The 23064-nt window shown below is 31.1% G+C and overlaps 1 protein-coding gene across 1 annotated transcript in view; it reads left to right on the top strand.

Annotated features, from left to right (window-relative positions):
- Positions 1-1200: 1200 nt before the first annotated feature.
- Positions 1201-23064, top strand: part of LOC127738043 (adhesion G protein-coupled receptor E3-like) — a 65259-nt gene continuing 43395 nt past the window's right edge. Inside the window, exons 1-6 of the mRNA XM_052249121.1 lie at positions 1201-1295; positions 9482-9518; positions 10599-10709; positions 12900-13019; positions 18625-18812; positions 21245-21344. Coding sequence (XP_052105081.1) covers positions 1251-1295; positions 9482-9518; positions 10599-10709; positions 12900-13019; positions 18625-18812; positions 21245-21344 — 601 coding nt within the window. The 5' untranslated portion in view covers positions 1201-1250. The remainder of the gene's footprint in view (positions 1296-9481; positions 9519-10598; positions 10710-12899; positions 13020-18624; positions 18813-21244; positions 21345-23064) is intronic.

The raw sequence follows: 23064 nt of genomic DNA on the forward strand, positions 1-23064 counted from the left end.
GATTATAACTTAATATTTAAAAAAATCTTTCCAAATGATATGAGGTTAGATTGAGCATATGTTCTCTATCTTTATAAAGCTAGCATGGTTATGATAGAACAAGAGATTGACTTTGTTTATTTAGTGTATGTAAGAAAGGGATTATCATTCTCTTACAATCTAGGAATATTGTAAAGTGCTCAAGGCTCAAATGATCTCTTGATTGGTTTTATTTAAGATTTTTTATTTACATTGTCAGTTCAATGTTTATAATTAACTTCCTTTTTATGTATTTCATTTATGTATTAGTCTTAGTGATGTAAGGACTTTATATTAATTTTGGAAACTTTAATTGTGTTTTAAACATTAGATGACACAACGGTACAATGAAATGGTAATAACTGTATAAGTTCCCTAATTGTGAGTATAAGTGTTAATTAAGTCACGTTTTAGTGAGGAATTATCTTTTTTTTTATATACTGTTCAATTTAATAAATTTAAAATTAAGTTACAACTAAATTGTATTCCACAGCTAATTTTATTCAGGCTCTTTACATCAAATACTACTTAATTTACTAAAATTTAAATGTTCAAAGAAAATGCTTTTTATAGGAAATTCAAAAGTTAATTCAATTTCCTGTATGTACCAGTATATTGGAAATGACTATTTTAACTAACTGCAGATACAGTTATCTGAGTTTTGATAAGTGTATTAGCTAAAGATTTAGGCTAAATTTATTTTTGAAAGTATTTTTTTTCTTTTTCTTTTAATTTGCATTGCTTTGATATTGCTTATTCGTTTGTAATTTTGAAGTTCTAAATATTCAAATAATAACATAAACAGTTCCAATTGTACTGCACAAGTAACATGAGTTAACTTCAAAATTATTTTGATTTTTCTGTTTGTTTCAAAATTCAATTTTCACTCAATAATCCTATCAATCTGATAAATGTGCTTCGGCAGTTGTAACTCATCTATAGAAATTCTTTGTTTTCAACTGTAAATAGGACAAAACAATAGGATAATCCCTCACTAAGAACATGATTTACATTATTTTTTTACAATTAAGAAATTCCAAATTCTACACTTTCATTAGTCGAGAGCACTTTGCTATATTCTAAACGAGGATAGTTGATATGATAAAATACTACCGTATACAACCACAACAACTATATTTTATAAATAGAATATTGCATTACGTACTTAAAAGTCATACAACACTGCATTTACTTTTATTCATTGAGTTTTGTTCAGTTTAAAGTGATATGTAATGATGAAGGGTCATCTATTTCTTGTTTTTCTATTACTGTTTATTGTAAGTACTATTATATTACTACATGTTGTATTATTTTAAACATAAAACTAGGATTTGGGATACATGTACCTTGTAATATGAAATCATCACAAACGTATATATATATATATATATTTAAACAGAATTTGGTCGCGTTTTAAATCGGTATCTATGATGATATTTTTCTGTTAGACAATACGCCCATCTGTATTTGTAAGTGTCCAGTATATTTTCACCTGCCTAAGAGACCAGCAGTTTTACAATTTATAATAATTACGTGGCACTCCATGCAGAATAAAGTATGAACTTTCATTTCACGTTAGTTGAATACTATGCAATATTGTAAAGTATTTTGGTTAAGAAGCTGAACATAGGCGGGAAACGTTTTACTTGGTGTAGAAATAAGACTGTTATTATTGTACTTGTGTTATATAAATCTATCGAGAGAGAGACAAAGAGAAAAAGAGATAGAGAGACAATTCAACCATAGCAAATATCATTGATACGATAAATTGGCGGAAGGAATAAAACACAGAAATCATATGGTCAAATCTTTTTACGGATATTTCAGAAGAATATCAACTTTTAAATTACAGATGATAATGAGAATGATGTATCCTTGTTTAACGTCCAGTTGCGTTTAAATGCATATTCAGGGCGAGAACATGGTAATGCGTTATGAATATAAAACCTACTTTGTATAAGACAGACACGCTTAGCTGAATTGTTAACGTGCTAAAACACATGTTATTGTGTTAAGATCCAGTGATTGGCGTTAACATTTCGTAATTGGCCATATAATTATATACTTAAATAAAACCTTTAAGGTCAATTGTACTTGGTTATTACATATTTATTAGACATAAGTCAATTGTTTTTACACTACTAAGTTTTGATCGTGATTCACAGTAAACTTTTAGTACATTAAGTTATTTTTTAAATTGCTGTTTTAGGTTGATCAAAATTTTTAATACATATCATTCGATTTAAATACCCTTTACTTGTTTGAAACATGCACATCTGAAGATCGACTTTGACCCAACAAACTTTTAAATCACAAAACAATTATGAACGCCATTTTCATTAAAGTCCTTCAACTAACATGTTGTCATTGTCTTAGGGTCTTTAAAATATGAATTTGATTGTAAATTCAGAGTCGTGTTTATAAATATTAAGTATTGACCTTAGATATAAGTCTTTCACCAAGGCGGATGAGATTAATTGTATGGTTTTCAACCTATTCAAACTTTTGTAAACACTATTCCATTCATTGGGAATGAATAATAAGACATCTTGTGATCCTTGACAATGTCTGCAAAATGGCAAACTTAGATTTATATCAAATAAATCTGAAAATAGGATTACACAAGATATAATATATCTAAAAGAAAAAAAGTGAGATAGGAATAATTCAGAATGTATATACATGTAATAAAAAATGCATTGTTACAGCATATACAGTTTATATCAGATCTAACTTCTCTCTATAACTGACAGAATAATCTGTCATAGAACTGTCGTAAACAGTTCTAGGACATTTATACATAAGGACAGTTCTACCAGAGAATAAGTTTTACAGTAGAACTGTCAAAATCAGTTATAGGGTTGAACTGATAGGATCTGTTCTAGGGTAGAACAGTTTTGAATGACGTAATTAAGAACAAGGGCAGTAATCCGGGTAGTCATATGCAAGTCATATTTTTTATATTCACAGTCTTGAATGTATGTTTTAGTTCTGTTTTTTTTCTCTCTCTATATTAATCATTATTCTTAAATGAAAAATATTTATATATACAATTTAGTAAAGCGTAACCAGTAAGAAAATATATTTCTAATTTTTCCGTAATTATAATATATAAATTAATATATTCCCCAAAGAAAGTCAATTATGTTGATCGAAGGACTCTTTGCTGGGGCGGATCCAGAACCTCGATGTCTGGGAGGGGCACCAAAAAAACCAAAATTAAAGATTTGTTTAGATATGTATATATGCGAGTGTGGGTGGTGATGGTGTCACGTATTGGGGATGATGGTGGTCGTGTGTGTGTGTCGGGGGGGGGGGGGGGGGTCGGGTCTTCATTTCTATGTCTTTTCATTATTTTTAAGCAATTATAGGCAACAATGTTAAACAATTTAATTGAGAAAACCAAAGGCCTTATAATTATTCATAACAAAACAATTTACGAAAAACAAATATGACAGACATGAACCAACAACAACCACTGAACTACAGGCTCTTGACTGAGGACAGGCACATAAAGAATGTGGCGGCGTTAAACAGGTTTGTGAGCATTAACCCTTCCCCTAACCAGGGACAGTGGTGTAACAGTATAACATAAGAACAAACTATAAAAATCAGTTGAAAATGACTCAACTCATCAGATAGTTCATCACACCTTTAATCTGTTTTGTACATTTTTTGGACCCATTTTTTTCTAGTCTTTACTTTTTGACCATTATTCTCTAATCTGTAAATCCCATTCATACCTTCGTTCACGGTAAACCATTCATATCCTCATTCACGGTAACCTATTCATACCATCATACATGGTAATTGAAACAAGAAAAAATATACACATATTACTGTACTAGAAGTAGGTTTTCTAAAAAAACAATATGTTATTAGTTATTATATATAAGGCACAGACCTTTCATGTTTTGTGGCGGGGAAAGGTTTTTTAAAGACAAATCGTTGGTTTCTATAAAAAAAAGGGGGAAAAGAAACACGACATTCAGTTTTAAAAAATGCTGTATGCATTGAAAAAATCGTTTGTTATTTAATAAAGTCCGAAAAAAAACTGTTCTGAATAAAGGCAACAGTAGTATACCGCTGTTTGAAACTCATAAATCGATAGAGATGAAAACAAATCCGGGTTACAAACTAAAACTGAGAGAAACGCATCAAATATAAGAGGAGAACAACGACACAACAAAAACACAACATTAAAATGTAACACACACAGAAACGAACTATAATATAACAATGGCCATTTTCCTGAGAAATCTGAGAAAGACACATTCCCACGAGTGCTTGGTAATAAAGACGTATCTCATATTGATACTAACCATCTTGACACTTTAAAACATCTATTTTAACAAGTTCTTTTAAAAACGATTGTAGTTGGTAATTTCTTTCCTGATCTGAAGATTTTACTTGTTAATCGATCTTGGTCCTGTAATATTGTATTAACAACCAATTAATATATTAAAATATTAGAAATATTAATTCAAATCAGCATGTACATGTACATGTAATTTACATAAATGCTTTTGGATATAGACATTACACAAAGGTGTCAATATTTACACACCCTTTGATAAGTTGTCATAAATCACGCATGTTGAAGCTGGGGTTAATTAACGACCAATTTAGGAAGTCAAATCAAGCTGTGCCTTGATTTTCGATCTAGATATCTAGATAAGCAGATACAGTTATAATAAATCTATGTTAGAAATTTTTTTTGGTGACCCCGACTGAGGGGGGGGGGGGGGGCACGTGCCCCCTGTGAACCCCCCCCCCCCCCCGGTATATCCGCTACTGCTTTGTTGAGGTAAAATAATAACATGTAGATAACACAATGACCACATCATTTTCACGGGAATAGTTTTGATACCCAAGTTTATCTGACATTATACAATCTTATGTAATGATACACTGATACTAGCATTGTGTAAATTTTGACACGTTCTTATATCAACGACAACTTATGAAGCTTAAAAAAGTTAACAGTAAAAATTTAAAACAAGGAACAATACTAAATAATTAATCGTAAAAAGTGAGAACTATACAACTATACTTGTTTAAAAATATTATGAAATGAATCAATAGATAAATAATGAATAAAAAGAATCATAGTAAAATAGATTTAATAAATTAAATGAAAAAAGTTAATGTAAATGTCTATAACTAATAACTATATAGTGACATAGCTATAGCTGTCCAAAACTGTTCTAGAGATAAGAATGTCAGAATCTATTTTTGGTAAGAACTGTCAGAATCAGTTTTGGGGTAGAACTGTCAGAATCAGTTATAGGGTACCACTGTTAGGACCAGTAAATGTAGAACTGTCTAGAACTAAACTGTAGAGTAGAACTGTTAGAATAACTTATAGTTGCCTTAGAGTTCAGTATTGTTGTTATACTTTTTTTAGAGGTATCAAAAACTACTCTAATTTAAAATTGTCTGAATCTTTCCTTAAGAAAGAACCGCCTCTTTCAGAGATCGTTTTAACGGTATCAGATGACTGTTCTACAGAATTTTTTAAGAACAGTTCTCCTGCCAGTTCATGGCAGAAATCAACAGAGATTATAACAGATCCTTAATGTATATCTTACTTAGAAATCTGTACCTACATTCTACGTTGATGAATTTATAAATTAATGGAAAACTTAAGGTTCAAACATGTGCCTCATGTGGAGCAGGATCTGCTTATTCTTCCGGAACACCTGAAATCATCCCCGGTTTTTGCTAGGGTTTGTGTTGCTCAGTTTTTATAATATAAAAATAAGAAGTTGTGGTATGATTGCCAATGAGATAACTCTCCACAAAAGACCAAAATGACACAGAAATTAACAACTTTTGGTCACCGTATGGCTTTCAACAATGAGCTTTACTTATACCGCATAGTCAGCTATAAAATGCACCGAAATGACAAATGTAAAACAATTCAAACGAGAAAACTAACGGCCTGATTTATTTACAAAATAATGAACACAAAACAAATATGATATACAACAACAAACGACAACCACCGAATTACAGGCTCCTGACTTTGGACAGGCACATACAGAATGCGACGGGGCTAAACTAGTTTAAAGGCAACAACCCTCCCCTAACCTGGGACAGTGGTGTAACAGTTCAACATAAGAACAAACTATATAAAGGGCTTAACTCATCAGATGGATACAAAGCAGAAATACATCTTACAAAATCACAGAGTGGACGAGGCAGGCTATTTATACATCCAAACAACAAAAATACACTAAGTCAGGGCTTGGTAAAATTAGGATATGCTATCCCGTTTGAAATAGGTTTTCTACAGGTACAATCAAACTTCCAAACCAAATATTTATATCTACGGAAGAATTTGGTAAAGGTTTTAAGTAATCTGTGGTAAAGAAATCCTTCACTTAATAATTTACCAGTAATACATAGATTACGTTCATTGAAATCCAAAATGTCACAACAGACACGGGCATAGCGAACTAGTTGTGATACATAAATACCGTAAGATGGTGCCAAACGAAAATCACCGTCCAAAAAAAGGAAAAATCGTCTCTTTTGTCGTAAATTTTAGTGTAGAGTTTCCCGTGTAAAACTGAAATATATAAATCTAGGAAAGGACAGTTTATATTTGATTTATTTGAAGTAAGTTCCTTTGGGTAAATTTCTGCAGTATATTTAGAAAATTCTTGATTGTTAGTTTTCTTTGTTTTGTTTTATGTACTGTTGTTTATTTTTTTGCCATGACACTAATATATTGTCAGTTTGTTTTCGACTTTGAGTATGAATAACTCTTTGGTATCTCTTGCCTCTCTTTTGTTAACTGCAACTTTACAAAAAAGAAGAGCCCTGATTCAAAATATTTTTACAGCAGTCGAGTTTACAGAAAAACAATATGCTCAAATTAAAATTTTAAAAATAAGGGAATCGAATAGAGAAACAAAATTACTAAGACATTGTTGAACAATAGTTGATGTTTTTAAAACGCAAGAAGTCGAATCACAATATCATCTTGTTCAGTAAAATTCGTATCGTTTACTTTATCATCTTTAACCATAGAATGATTGTAAACATTTAAAACAAGTTGTAAATTCAATGAAGCTTCTAATAGAAATAAAACTACTTTTGGGTACTTGTTTTTAATTATGATAAATTACTTTCGCATTGTCAGGTCAGATTGCTTTTATGATTATATCTAAACAATATCAAAGAGATTTTAGTATTATGCTACAGAATTTTCTACGGCAAAAGTAATTTTCAATATCATACTTCAAAACACATGGACACGACTACAAAGCCTAACAATGGTATTTTAAAGCAGGGCAGTTTACTAAAGGGATATTCAAACTCATATAGCTAAATAAAAAGACAACGTTATTGCAAAACACGAATAAAAAAACGATTTAAAAACGGCAGTCTACAAATGATAACATATAAAACTAAAGACTAAGTTACACGAGCGCCGCCAAAAAAAAACGGGGTTGATCTCATGTGCTCCGGAACTTAATTATTTAACATACAAAGATTGAACTCAAAACATAAAATACTTGGGAAGACGAATTTTTAACAATTTTTTTCAAATGTTGCTTCAGAATTCATATTTGACTTCTATGTATAATTGTACTATTTCATTGTTGTTATCTCTTTTTCAATAATTAATTCTTTGTTGAGAAATGGGTACTAGATAATTTAGTTTAATAGACGCGCGACTCGTGAACTTAAGACTCACGAGCGATATTCGAATGAACATTAGACAACAAAGTACGTGAATATTACTGTGATCATGAAACCCAATAACCAAAGCATGCGCACTTAATATATGCTTTGATATGTTTAAACAGGCATTACCTCAGGAATAGATTACCTTAGCTGTATTTGGCAAAACTTTTAGGAATTTTTGGTCCTTAATGCTTTTCAACTTCGTACTTTATTTGGCCTTTTTAACATTTTTTTATTCGAGCGTCACTGAAAAGTCTTTTGAAGACGAAACGCGCGTCTGGCGCAAATATAAAATTTCAATCCTGGTATCTATGACGAGTTTATTTACAACCACCGGGTCGATGCCACTGCTGGTGGAGTTTTAATTCCCCGAAGGTTTCACCAGTCCTGTAGTCCGCACTTCTGTGTTGACTTGAGTTATCATTGATATGTTCATAATTAAGAATTAACTGTTTACAAAACTTTTAATTTTTGAAATACTAAGGCTTTTCTACCTCAGGAATAGATTACCTTAGCTGTATTTGGCAAAACTTTTAGGAATTTTTGGTCCTTAATGCTCTTCAACTTCGTACTTTATTTGGCCTTTTTAACATTTTTTTTCGAGCGTCACTGATAAGTCTTTTGTAGACGAAATGCGCGTCTGGCGCAAATAAAAATTTCAATCCTGGTATCTATGATGAGTTTATTAATCTATGCTTAGATATGTTTAAAATGAAGGACCCATTTCGAATTGATTTGCGCATCATAACGAACGTACTTGTTTTTATTCACAACATAATTTGTTGATATTGAATTTAAGATACATTGTAGATTCACTTTATTATCAAAACATTTTAATTCACAAATGAATGACAGTCTGTCGGACGAAATCAATAATATCAATGTACTTTTAAGCGTCTTCTTATTAATTGTGAATAACAAATAAATGCCTGATATACTTCACATTTAAGGAAAGACCATGGATACTGAATTCTTTGTTTTATAAACATAAAATGTGCAATAAATCAAGTTCAAGGTCATTGCGATATTATTAGAAATCTTTGCTGATTCATTTTGTTGACAAAAGCAAAATTTTTCGAACTGGGTCTGAAATTTTTATTTTTACACGAGAACAGTTCATGAAAGAACACTTTTTTACAAACACAAATCTGCACATATTGGATTGAAATAAGTGCTCTTAAAAATATCTGTTTTCGAATACTAATGCAAAATTTGAAATACATCAGAAACTAAATATCCATCTTTAGATTACATTTGTCTAGACAATAGAAATGACTGATTTATTTTATAATTCAACTATGAAATGAAAATTATAGTTGGAGAAAGTTTGCAAATACTTTTTATACAGGAGAGGCGAAAGATACCAAAGGGACATTCAAACTCATCAATCGAAAACAAACTGACAACACCATGGCAAAAACAGAAAAAACCAAACGACTGTAAAACATACCACATAGTATATCAGACCGTTTTAACCAACCCCAATCGACTCATCGGAAAAATAAGCATGCAAAAATAAAATTAAAAAAAAATGATGCAATAAACATACAATTACTGTGTCATTTGGTCTCTTGTGGAGAGTTGTCTCATTTGCAATCATACCACACCTTCTTATTTTTATATGGTTAAGGTGAAGTATTTGTTTTTTCTCTTATTAATTAGATAGAAACATGAATACTAGGTTTGTGAGTCGATTAATATATCCCAGTATGAACTTTTTTGTAGCTCACAATATTTTTGCTAACACTAAGTTTGTTTATTTTAGCAGGCGTTTTGTACATGTGCACGTATAATCCTCGAAGGTATGTATGATGAATAGCGTCCTGCTTCGTTGCAAATATGATTATCGAATGGCTGCATGATGACAAGCGTTTTATTCCGTTGCACTTTTGATGCTCAAAGCAATTTGTATAATTACATACTTTCTGTTCCCTTGCATATTTTAACATCGAATGTATATATAAAATAGGAAGATGTGGTATGATTGCCAATGAAACAACTCTCCACAAGAGACCAATGAACACGGAAATTAACAACTATAGGTCACCGTACGGACTTCAGCAATGAGTAAAAACCATACCGTATAATCAGCTATAAAAGGCCCCGAAATGACAAATGTCAAACAAATAAAACGAGAAAACTAACGGCCTGATTTATGTACAAAATAATGAAAAAAAAACCAAATATGATATACAGCAACAAACGAAAACCACTGAATTACAGGCTCCTGACTTTGGACGTGCACATACAGAATGTGGCGGGGTTAAATTAGTTTGTTGGCGCCAAACCTTGCCCTAACCTGGGACAATGGTGCATTGGCACAACACAAGAGCAAACTATACAAAACAATAAACGAAAAACAAATATAAGAAACAGCAATAAACGACAACCACTAAATTACACGTGATTAACAAGCGTTTTGTTGGGTTGAACGTCTATGCTCATCCAAGGAGAACAAAATCGAAACCAGAAATGACAGTGAAGACCAAACCCTAACACAAATTCATATCTATAGTCAAGGCCGAAATGTATGTTATCGGATGTGACTTTTAAAGAAGAAGAGGATTTCTCGCCTACCATAGTCTAAGTTCGTGCATTTCTGATTATATCAATTTCGTGCTGATCTGTTTATACCCGAACTAGCGATACTTAGCCGACATCGGCAATTAACCTTACATTTTCTAGAATGAAATATTAAACAATTGTGAAAAAATATCACTGTCATAAAGATAAGATCCTTCGAAACAGACTGCGACAATTGTCTTGTCTGTTTTAATTATTTTTTGGGATGACATCTCATTGATGTTACCCCAAATCTCTTTTTTATATTGTTTCTAATGTTTCTAACTTAAAACATCTGAATCCTCTTAGTTTTCGCTCAGATAATTTCCATGCTGATCATACCCTTGTCCATGGTTTAAATGGAAGAATAAGAAGAGAAACAAAAGATGGCTTCGTTGATTTGCGTTGTACACCAGGATTTACAGCTTTCGGTAAGATTTGTTCTTTAATGCTATAATTCATAGTTTTTACGATTTTGTCTTTATAGATTAAACACCTTTATAACAGATTATAATAGTTTTAATAACTCAAAGTTATGATATAGGCTACTCAGTGAAATAACCTTCGAAGGATACACTTTCGAATTTTTTTTATTGATATCATTTATTAAAGTTCTAAAATGAGCACGAAGAGTGTTTATATATATTCCATCTTCATGCCTAATATATCATGTACTGTGTTACAACTCTAGATTCTACTGACGAGGAAAGGTAACACTAGGCCGTCGAAAGCTGAATTTTAAGTTCAGTCTAGGTGGCCTAGTGGTCAAGAGCGATGGACACAGTGCAGTCGATGTTATCTCGATATCCCAATAGCATGAGTTCGAATCCTGGCGAGGGGAGAACAAAAATTTGCTTCTGCAAATTTGCAGATTTAACATTTTTGTGATGATATTTAGAGTAATTATGAATATAATATGTATTTTCAGCCATGTTTCACCTTGACTGGTGATCCAATCGATGAATCTGTCGTAGAGTTGTTACTTGTTTAGACGTAGGCCACCGAAAGCTGAATTTTTAGTTCAGTCTAGGTGGCCGAGTTGTCTAGAGCGATGGACACAGTGCAGGCAGTGTTGTAGCAATATACCAACTTCACCTGCATACGGGATATACATTTCCCAACTTATTCGATATTCAAGAGCTTGCAGCTCCTACGCAGACTTTGTAAAACGTCACCAGTGTCTGAGCAGAAAGTTGATGAGCCAGGGGTATGTCAAAGAACGTCTCGTCCTTTTTCTAAAAAAGTTCATCGGAAGGTACCAAGACCTTGTTGATAAATATTCCGTATCAACTTCACAAATAATACATGATGGTCTTGAAGTATAGATTCTGCATACTTACGTTGTTTATCATCTTAACAACGTGTAATATTGTTCTTTCATTTGTCTGTGTTCTATTATTAATATTACCTTTACTGTTTGGTTTGTTTTCTGTGATATCCATTTGACGTGGCTAGGAACTTATACATCCCGTCAATGTGTTTGTATTATCTTTCATTTTTGCTGGTGTGTTTTGTATATGCGACTTTTTGTGTTTCTGTGGTTCTTATAACGTGACTCTGTACTTTAAAAGATCCCGGCATTATGTTATTGTTCTATTATATGTCATTATGTTATTGTTCTATTATAAATTTGAAAATACTTTGAACGACAAACGACAAATTTATTTTACTCGCGTAGTGGTATTAACCATATGTGGATTCTTAAAAATTCTAAAGTACTTCTGGACAATTTTAAATCTCGGTCTATTTCTGAAATTAATTCTAACATTATTTTGATTTTTTAACTCTGTATACCAACATTCCCCATGTGAAATTATAAAATTGTTTTGAATAAACATTGAATGACAAACTTTTTTCTTATGTGACGTTCACATTTTCTGACGTCAGACACGCGAAGCAATGAATGTGGTTTTTAATTTGATAGATGCTTTTGTGCTTTTTTGTAAATAATTGTTTGTTTTGATATTGTAACACAGTGATGACTGCTGTCCCCATATTTTGACTATTTTATTTATAATGTCTGTTTTGTTCACGCATCGTTGTAAATATAACGGAATTTGATAAGACTGTCGTGCAAGTGAGAGGTTTAGCGCTATAAAACCAGGTTCAATCCACCATTTTCTACATTTGAAAATGCCTGTACCAAGTCAGGAATATGACAGTTGTTGTCCATTCGTTTGATGTGTTTTGTCATTTGATTTTAGCCATGTGATTAGGGACTTTCCGATTGAATTTTCCTCGGAGTTCAGTATTTTTGTGATTTTACTTTTTTTTTGTATCGATATCCCAATACATACATAAGTTTGAATCCCGTCGAGGGAAAAACAAGAATTTGCTTCCGCAAATTTGCAGATTTAACGTTTTGCTGATATTTAGAGTAATTATGTATATATATAACAAAAAATTCAGTTTTCGGTGGAACAATTATATATGTATCTAAAATATTTCGGATAACAGATCATCATCATCATCATCATCATCATCATCATCATCATCATCATCATCATCATCATCATCATCATCATCATCATCATCATCATCATCATCTAATACCAACATCCAAAACAAATAATGTAAAATCTTATATTGTCTTTGAGTGAATATTTTATTTTAACTTTTAGATGATACATGTTACAAACTCGTCCATGATAAATTGAACTGGACACAAGCAAAAGAAGAATGTACCAAAGTTAACGGCATAACATATCACCTCGTTACTATCAAAAGTCAAGCAGAACAAAGTAAGTGCCAATTCAGTAATAATAATGCTATATTAAATATAGTTAGAGAACAAGAAGATGTGGTTTGATTGCCAATGAGACAACTCTACACCAGATACCAAATGACATAGAAGTTAACAACTATAGGTGACCGTACGGCTTTCAACAATGAGCAAAACCCAAACCGCATAGTCAGTTTAAAAGGCCCCGAAATGACATATGTAAACAAATTCAAACGAGAAAACTAACAGCCAGATGTATGTACAAAAAATTGAACGAAAAACAAATATGATATACAGCAACAAACGACAACCACTGAATTACAGGCTCCTGAAAAGAACTTAACTCATCAGATCGATACAAAGCAGAAAAAAAACAATTAAAAAAAAAATATATCGGACGAGGCTTGGTATTTATACATCTCCACAACACAGTTACTGACAGCTAGTTGAAAGCCAATATGAACTTATAACAAATCATGCATCTAAGACTTAAATATTAATCGGTACACATCCAACATCCAATGGATTTAGTTTAAAGACATCATTTACAGTTCTTTATCACCATTATTATTACATTTCATCTTTACAGACACGTTGTATGATTATTCATTGAAACTCACCCTACTGTTACTGCCTGCTTACCGTGAAGATTGTACATTTTCGAAATACAGCTTAAAAACCATGCTTACCTTGCACATTTAGAAATAGGGATTCATGGTCACTATTAAGAACATTGAATTAAGTTCATGGAAAAATAAATAAGATTTGAGATGAAGAAATAACCTATCGATTTTATGCTTCGACCAATTACTTTTTCCTTTAGCATATGTGTTGACAACATCCGATTATATGTTTAAAACAAATTTTTGTTGAAATTAAACATGTTAAAAGTAGTTTAGAAATTTATACAATAACAACATTAATCTTTATTACAAAAAATGATAAGGTATTAAAACTCAAATGTAGTAGGAATTGGAATATAAACGCCCTCTGTACATATATGAAATGAATGGTGTTACCAAAATCTTACGGTTGTCATGGCTAAGGTATTTAACGGAAAACAGCTATAATTCATTATTTAGATATTGTTATAATAACGATATAAAGGATGTTCTTTCTATTAACAATCTAAACTTTCCTGACTTGGTTCCATTAATATATCATCCAGAGCGAGAAATTAAAGAAAATAACAGACACGAGTTTTAGACTTATACCTCGAATTTGACATAAGCGGATTTTAATTTTGAAATTATAAATTTTACCCACCTTAGCAGCAATATACCAACTTCACCTGCATATGGAATATCCATTTCCCAACTCATTCAGTATTCAAGAGCTCGCAGCTGCTACTCAGACTTTATAAAACGTAAACAGTGTCTGAGCAGAAAGTTGATGAACTAGGGTTATGTCAAAGAACGTCTCGTCCTTTTTCCTAAATAGTTCATTGGAAAATACCAAGACCTTGTTGATAAATATTCAGTATCAACTTCACAAATAATACATGATGGTCTTGAAGTATAGATTCTGCATACTGACATTGTTTATCATCTCAATTACGTGTTATAGTATATATTTATTTGTCTTTGTATACTTCTAACTTTTACTGTTTAGTCCAAGTTTGGTAATATCCTTTTGGTGTGGCTCGGTATTTATATATCCCACCGTTGTGTTATTGTGCTATGGTAATTTTTTGTATTCTTGTCTTTCATTTTTGCTTATGTGCTTTGTCTTTAGAGTGTCTTCATGTCATTTTGATTTTCTTTGTTGACATAGTTGTTTGTTTTTATAGTGATTAAGATAATCACACAATGTTGACTGCTGTACCCCAATTTTTGACATTGTTACCTGTTATGTCTCAGGTTTAATCCTACATTTTTGACAAGTCAGGAATATTACAGTTGTTTAACATTCGTTTGATCTGTTTGAGCTTTTGATTTTGCCATTTGTTAAGGTACTTTCCATTTTGATTTTTACTTGGAGGTCGGTATTTTTGTTGTTTTAGTTTTTTCAGTCGGTGTTGTCACTAGTAAACACATTTTGAACTGGAATGGTCATCTGAACAGTTCTTAAAAGACCAAATAATAATTGTTTAGTTACTGCTTTGTGTTTCAGTCATCTTTTAGACTTATTCATTGCAGTAAACTCAGTAATCTTCAGACAATTCGCTTACTTGATGATTAAGATATATTCAGTCCATGTTTCCATTTTTCAATAGCTGTACACAATTGTACAGAATTGTACGGAATTGTCTGAAAAGATACTTAAGGTGGATAGGGGATCTTCATTAATATTCATAGAATTTTTTAATAATTTGTCAAAATGTAGTTTATATCATGTTTTTTTGAAAAATATAATAAAAAGTATGGGTCACCGGGCTTTTTTTCACGCTACAGGTTGTGCAAAATTGTCAGATTTTATATAGATTATGCATGGAAAATACAATTTTGTGTGATAAAAAGAAAACTACACCATAGAATTGTAAGATACAATATGAGAAGATAGCTCTAATAATATCCTGTCAGATAAGAAAAAGAAAATGTGGTCACCGGACTCGTTTTCTTGCTACATAATAAAATAGGTAAATTCACAACACATTCTATTATAAAAGTCACTTTATCTAAGTTATCTCCAATTTTGTCACATAAGGATGTGACAAAATTGGAAAAAAAATGAATCAACAATATTCTGTTTTTTGTAAAATACAGCCGTGAATATGATAAAACACATAATTTTCTATAGTTACACGAAAAGTCTTACACGTGAATTACATACTACTCTCGAAATTTGCACATTTCATTAAAGATATAGACCGATTGTTATCTGCTATTTCAAAATCCAAGATGGAGGAAGACACCCCAGCTACCTTAACAGTACTGGATTGACTGCAAGCCAAAATCTACAGTACTGAATATGCAACAATACATTTTCTGAAAAATAACTTAAACCCTTAATAAGACTTAACGGTTGGGACCAATTAGGATATGGTTCGATGTGTAAAATTATATGATTCCGATGTCAGTGAACCAACTGCGTTTTAGGAATAAGTTTTTATTCATAACAATGAGGCGAAAAGTAAAAACAAAAAAAATAAATATTCAAATATAAAGGTCTTGACAAACTATAATAGATACAATCAAAGTACTGAAGTACTGACAATTGGATGACCGCAAGTTCTGGTGGATAGTCACAAGCACTTGTCTCAGAAAAAAAAATCATATCTTTACACCTGAAAGTTAGGTTAAGGTACATAGATATATTTTTTCTGAGACAACTTCTTGTGTGGATGATGAATAAATGACAGGGAATTCAACCTCACCGTAATAATTATTATATTGTAGTGATATAATCATTGTTTATCAGTATACTCTGGTTTGTTGTTATGTATTATATTAATATTTGTATACCAGTTATATATATAGCAGTTCATCTTAATAGCTCTACAGGCAAATTTTCATCCATTTATATATCATTCTCTTCTGCTACTAGTATTCTAATGATAGTGCAGTGCAAGTGCATGGTGGACACTCTTCTGTAATAATTCGTTTTTTTAATAGATTGGATTTGAGTAGGCATTCATATTTTCCCGCTTTTGTTGCAAAACGTTCTCGAGATATACTTCCGCATGCGTTAGCACAAGTTTTCAGTATTCATGATTTGTTATTGATATATATATTTCTCACGACAAAACATTTTCATATCATTTATCTATGTTCTTAAAAATTATTTTTAAGAATATTTATTGATGAAATTAATATATAACAAGCGATCATAAGGATTGTTATTTTGCACTCGATAATATCCGCGTAATTATACGAAATACGTTTGGTTATCAGTCAAACGGCAAGGAAATTTCTGCAGCAACATAACACCGGTATGACCTCTAAAGGTCACATCCGATGTTAAAAGGGCCATAGAAGTAAAAAAACCAAAGAGTGTCATTCCTAAACCAGTGTAAAGTTTGTTTAGGGGATTGCATCTCTTTTGAAGTACATTTACACCTTTAAGAAATAAAAATATCATTAAAAATCAAAATATGTGATTTAAATCATGCAAAAACTAAAACAACTTGAAATTTAACGGATGGAAAGAATGGGTAGGCATAAAAGATATAACCTAAAAGCAAATTCAATAATAGAGATAAACAGGGATGGTTAGAGCCAGTATTATATACGCTAAAATCTATAACTTTCATGATACGTGCAACCACAAAATTATTATTCTGTTTAGTACAATGTATGTGTTAATCTCAAATGAGTATTGTTTTACGTTTGAGAACGACCACCGTAAATCGAAATGTTTCATGGCAAGGGGCATCAATGTTAAACTCTTATCGCTAAATGTAAAACATCCGACTGCAAGACAAAACTTGTTATAGATTTCAGCTCAAATAAGCTTTTCTGCTCGTTTAATCAAAATTGTTATCTCAAAACAAATTAGATCGATGACCAAGTATCATTGCATCATAGTTCTTCGTACAATCGCAATTTAAGTTACTTAAAAGCACCTGCAGGCAATTTGTCAAGTTTTTAACATATTCCCTTTGCAGAATCATTCACGCAACTATGATAATAGCCTAATGGAAAAAATTATTAACAAAAATACAAAACACCAAGGTAAATTCCAAAAAGAGGGAATTCCATAAAACCTGACAAAATTAAATGCTCGACTATATCAGCCAAGGTATAATTTGATCTTGTCTCTTTAACTGGTAATCCATTCTGTTCCTTTTTTTGACATTGCACAATGTACATTTTATGAATCAGTTGTCATTTAGGAAAATTGGTGTTGATCTTATATATTCTTAGTTGTATCTTAAGACGATTCCGGTCATACTTTTATGTTGACCTGAAGCTGTATTTTGCTTTTTTTATCGTTCAAATTGTTGTCTCATTGATACTTAACCCACATTTTTTTGGGTCTGGATGATAGTTAGTTGTCAGGAAAAAAATCATACATAACATTTAGCGAAGTGACATCTTTTTGTCATACTCAAATATCTCGATCTAAACACAGCAGATACCGACTAATAATCCTTTTAATTTGTTACCTAAGCAAAAGCAATCAAGGACAATTATAATTGTAAGTCGATGTTGATTTTAGACAATGAAAAAGTATTTGCGCAAATAAATATTAAAAATACTTCAAATTGTAAGAAATAAAAATGGCAATAAAATCAATCATTTTATTTCAAAATGTATTTACTATAAGAAAGCAGCAATAAAAATGAAATAGAAACTTAACAATTTTCTAGCAAAACAACGGTTCGGACAGAGGTTGTAAAATTGTTAAATTACTAAAGTAGATGCGATAGTAGCATCAAGGACTGACGGAGCAATGTGTACATAAGGTGTAAATAAGTCTGAACAACACCTTTTTAGTTCCCGAGCACAAAATCCATTGTGTGGTTGAGATTACCCCCGGTTTTTCGTGGGGTTCGTGTTGCTTAGTCTTTAGTTTTCTATATTGTGTTTTGTATACTGTTGATTGTCTTTTGGTCTTTTTCTGGTTTTTTGCCATTGTGTTGTCAGTTTTATTTCGACGTATGAGTTTGAATGTCCCTTGGTATCTTTCCCCTATCTTTGTGAAATCTTTCTAAAAAAAAATTTGTTTTCCGTTATTTTAAGATTTTGTGAACGGAATCATTTCATCCTTAAGTTTTAACGATACAGAAAGAGTGTGGATAGGCTTAGCAAGACATCCGTCTAATCTTAGTATCTTCTTTTGGATGGATGGAACAAATGTCTCTTATGACAACTGGTATACAAAGAAGAAATCTGATGACCCATTTCCAGATGAACCAAACAATGAAGACGTGAGTGCAAGTAAAAGGTAGTATAGGAAATACTCAAATTTATTTACAAGGACCTGAATGTTTCTTTCTTTGCAATTCCAATTTTTAAAAAATGACAAAAACTGCAGTTTTTTCATGAAATCAAACGGACCAGCTGATTAGAAATTTGACATTTGAAATTTGAAATGCTAAACATATGTCCAAATAAAGTTTTTGAATTATCTTTTCTAAAATATCGTTTTTCTACTCGTGCTACAAATCTGTCTTTCAATACAATCTATATCCTCAGTGAATTAGACTGTGATAAAAATATGTTTTCATTAAGTGTTAACAGGAGATAAGACAGTCAAATTGATATTTGATATAAAAAGAGTGATACATAATATAAGGTTATTTCCCCTTGAAAACTTATTGACAACATATCGTAACTTCACATATATCTTACTGCATATTATATGTTTTGATTCAAACTAATGTCTGATTCTTATTAGCATAAAAGATATTTTAGAAAGAATAGTTTGAAAACTTAGTTTGGACAATTTAATAGCAATTCAAAAATACTAGCTCTCAAGATTCAAATGACTCATTTCAAGAAACATATGTATAGACATTTTTAGCAGCACTTTAATAGAATTAATGAGGTGGAATTTTGCAGAATTATTGGTTCGCAAGTATGCTTTGCTTTATCGCTATGCATTTTGATGACTTGATGGTGATTTTCTACAGCAGTTGTTGAAAATGAGTGACCATTTGTTTATTTGAAGAATAAAAATGTAACTTGGTCAGAATTTTTATTGAGCTGCAATAGGTGTAGAGAAACACTTACAATCAAGTCTCAGTAAAATATTTGCAATGCGGTAAAAACAATATTAATTAAATAATTTGTTATACTCCTTTACAATTTGATGTTGAGAACAATTTTGAGAGGTTTAGCTAGCTTTAAAACCAGGTTCAACCCACCATTTTTTTCTTAAAATGTCCTGTACCAAGTCAGGAAAATGGCAATTGTTATATTATAGTTCGTTTCTGTGTGTGTTACATTTTAATGTTGTGTTTCTGTTGTGTCGTAGTTCTCCTCTTATATTTGATGTGTTTCCCTCAGTTTTAGTTTGTAACCCGGATTTGTTTTTTTCTCAATAAATTTATGAATTTCGAACAGCGGTAGACTACTGTTGCCTTTATTGATGATATATTTCAAAATGTACATGTATTTGTAATTTTTAAAACGAACTTTTGTTGTTTTATTGGTGTTTAATTTCATTTCTCTAAACATCTCCGTTTTTCAAGGTAATTGCTTTTTATATCCAAAAAACAATAAATATGTTTACATTACTTTTGACCTAATATCTGTTTTAATTGAATACCTTCCTCTTATATCGAAAAGAAAACTTAAAAGGAAGAACATTAGCTGTTTTGTTATCTAAAAGCATTTACAAATTGGTTTTTATCTTCAGAATGTGTTACCAAATTTATAACAAAATGGAGAACTTTTTATTTCCAATTGTTGATTTACTGTCACTAATTATGATATTCAGCAAGTCCAATATACCAACGTATGCTTTTCATGTACATTTTTACTTCGATAATTATCCCCAGGAAAGTATAGAATTTTTTAGTAGAAAGAAAAGGGTTTTCTATTGTTGAGATTAGAGAGGCGTTTTAAAGTGATGTTTAATTTTCTATATTTTGAGCGAAACATCTATGACGGGAGGTGCTTTCCATGAAACGTTACAATATTTGAATAATTTTATAACGAAACAAATGAAAAATATGATTTAACACATTTCATAATTAAAGTGTAGTCATGAAAATTAAATACGACTTTTTGTAGTTTTAAAAGGTTGTAAAAACGTTGACATTAGTTTGAAATTCTAATATGACGGTCTTCTTTCGCTTTAAAAACAAGGTCATGTTCTTATTCCAATATAACATGGGGTACTACGTAATTGGCACAATTAAAATTGCTGCTTCAGCATCGAAGATCAAAATGGACATTTGTGTTGATGTTGCTTGCTATGAAGTAATGAAAAATAATTCTAACAGATAGTGTATCTGTTGGTTTTTTAATCGTGAAACAGTTTGATTTTTATATCGTTTTGCCTTCGAAATATCAAAATGGTTGCCTTCGAACGTGTCTTACATAAGTTCGGTTCGAAATACAAAAGTTGTAAATTTCCCTATTAGAGTTCTATTATGCAATGCTCTATGCATATTTTAACATATATTTGTCAACATTTTTTACGTCACTAACCCTCAGTATAAAATATTAACAAATATAATGCCTAGTCATGTTAAAATTAGCACAGAGCATGGCATGAAAGAGTTATTTCTTTAATATCAAAACGGGCTGGTCTGATATTAGATAATTAACTTTTCATTTTATTTCTAAACTTAAGGCATACAAGTCAGTGAGGTTTTGAATCTTATATAATGTATAGTTTTTTTAATAATAGGAAAAATGTGGAAACGTTTTCATGGAGCAGAACAAACTAGGACACTGGAATGACGAAAAATGTGAACTAGAATATTTCTACATTTGCGAGGGAACACCTGGTTTGTATGATTTCCAGCAATCCGGCGCATAACAGTTAACATACTTTTTATCTGTATGACTACCAGTATTTTCAATAGTGATCTATTTCTTATACCTCCGGTTTAGATAATACTATTTGAAAAATGTTCAGAAGAAAGGAAAACTACGGTTAAGAAATATGACAACTCGGATTTCGGCGTTTTGACATATTGACTACGAAATGTTGTAATAAACATTAATTGTTCTGTTTAACTAGGTAGCAATTTTACCTGACAATATCGGGATGAGGGTTCTTAGTCCAATCTTAACAGAAAGTTGTGATAATATCAGAACACTGACAAAGATAAAAACAAAAAAATGTCAAAAAATTCAGGCTTTAATTGAATCTTTATTTGGATAAGTTGATGCAAGCATATAATCTGTCTTGTTTCTTATACTGTGAGAGCCAAATAAAAGACTATATTATAGTAATGTGTAGTTAATTATGAGCTATGACAATCAAGAAGTTATAGCATTTTTCAGAGTAAGTTTAAAAAATTGAAACAAATATTTTTTACTGTAGGTTACCATTCGTTAGCAGACATTATAGATTAACAATTGTTGATTATATTGATAATTTAGAATCTTCATAGAAGCTAGAACACGTATGTTGTGTTAATGTACTCTTTTAATGTGGCATTTGTATGCAAGACTGACATCCCTTTGTACTATGTTTCAATTCCAAAAAGTCTAGCGAATCAATGCGTTTATTGTCTCCTTTGAACAGGTTCATTATTTTCTATTTACATTTAGTTATTTGATTTCATTCTAAATCATTACAAAATTTATCAATTTAATAAATTTTAGTGTTTAGGTTTATTAAGACATTTATTTATATTTATATTTATAATTTTTATTTTTAAATAATTTTTTGATAAACATTATTTAGGAAAAGTTTAGGCAAAATCATGATAATGTCTGATTGGGCAACCTAACGGATAATTCATCTGCCACATAATGATAAAAAAGATAATGCATCTGTCATGAACTAATCCTGGAATGGTTTTATACTTCAAACCGTAATATGGTTATAAATAAAATGTAGTATATACTGTCTACTTTTTAACTTTAGATAAATTATTAAGATGTATACATTGTAACATATGTTTCAATTGACATCTGCAGTCATTCTGCTCGTTAGGAATACACTGTTTTAAGTTGTCATAATAATTTTTGGCACAGATTTCTGCTAAAACGCAATAAAAACTGCAAAAATACTGCCTCTTCGTGACTTTCTTAATACATTCTATACATTCATAGATCAATTCCAAAAACATTAAATAGATTGTTTATCCTTTTTATATGCTCAAATGCAATTCAAAGACTTATAAATGCACGCAAAATGTCATAAAAATCCGAGATTTCGTCCAATTGCGTATACTTTGCAATAAGCATTTAGTGCTTTTGTAAGACATTCATCGCTTGTTTTAACACTCTAAAAATTGTGTGCGTTCGAATCGCTCTTTTTGGGTTAACATTCACCAGGAACGTTCAAACCCAAAAATATAGAGGTCAAAAGCGTATAAATACATGACAACGTCATGAGCTATATGACCAATATAGACTTTAAAAAGTAGAGAAATAAAAATAAGGTAAGCTTTGCCCAAAGGAACGGGAATCTTAGTTTCTTTATAATTTTTGTAATTTATCAACGGAGAATTAAAAAAAAATAATGCTATAAATCATGTCAGTAACGGAGAA

Source organism: Mytilus californianus, unplaced genomic scaffold, assembly GCF_021869535.1.
Source record: "Mytilus californianus isolate M0D057914Y unplaced genomic scaffold, xbMytCali1.0.p SCAF_1, whole genome shotgun sequence".
Classification (NCBI taxonomy): Eukaryota; Metazoa; Mollusca; class Bivalvia; order Mytilida; family Mytilidae; genus Mytilus; species Mytilus californianus.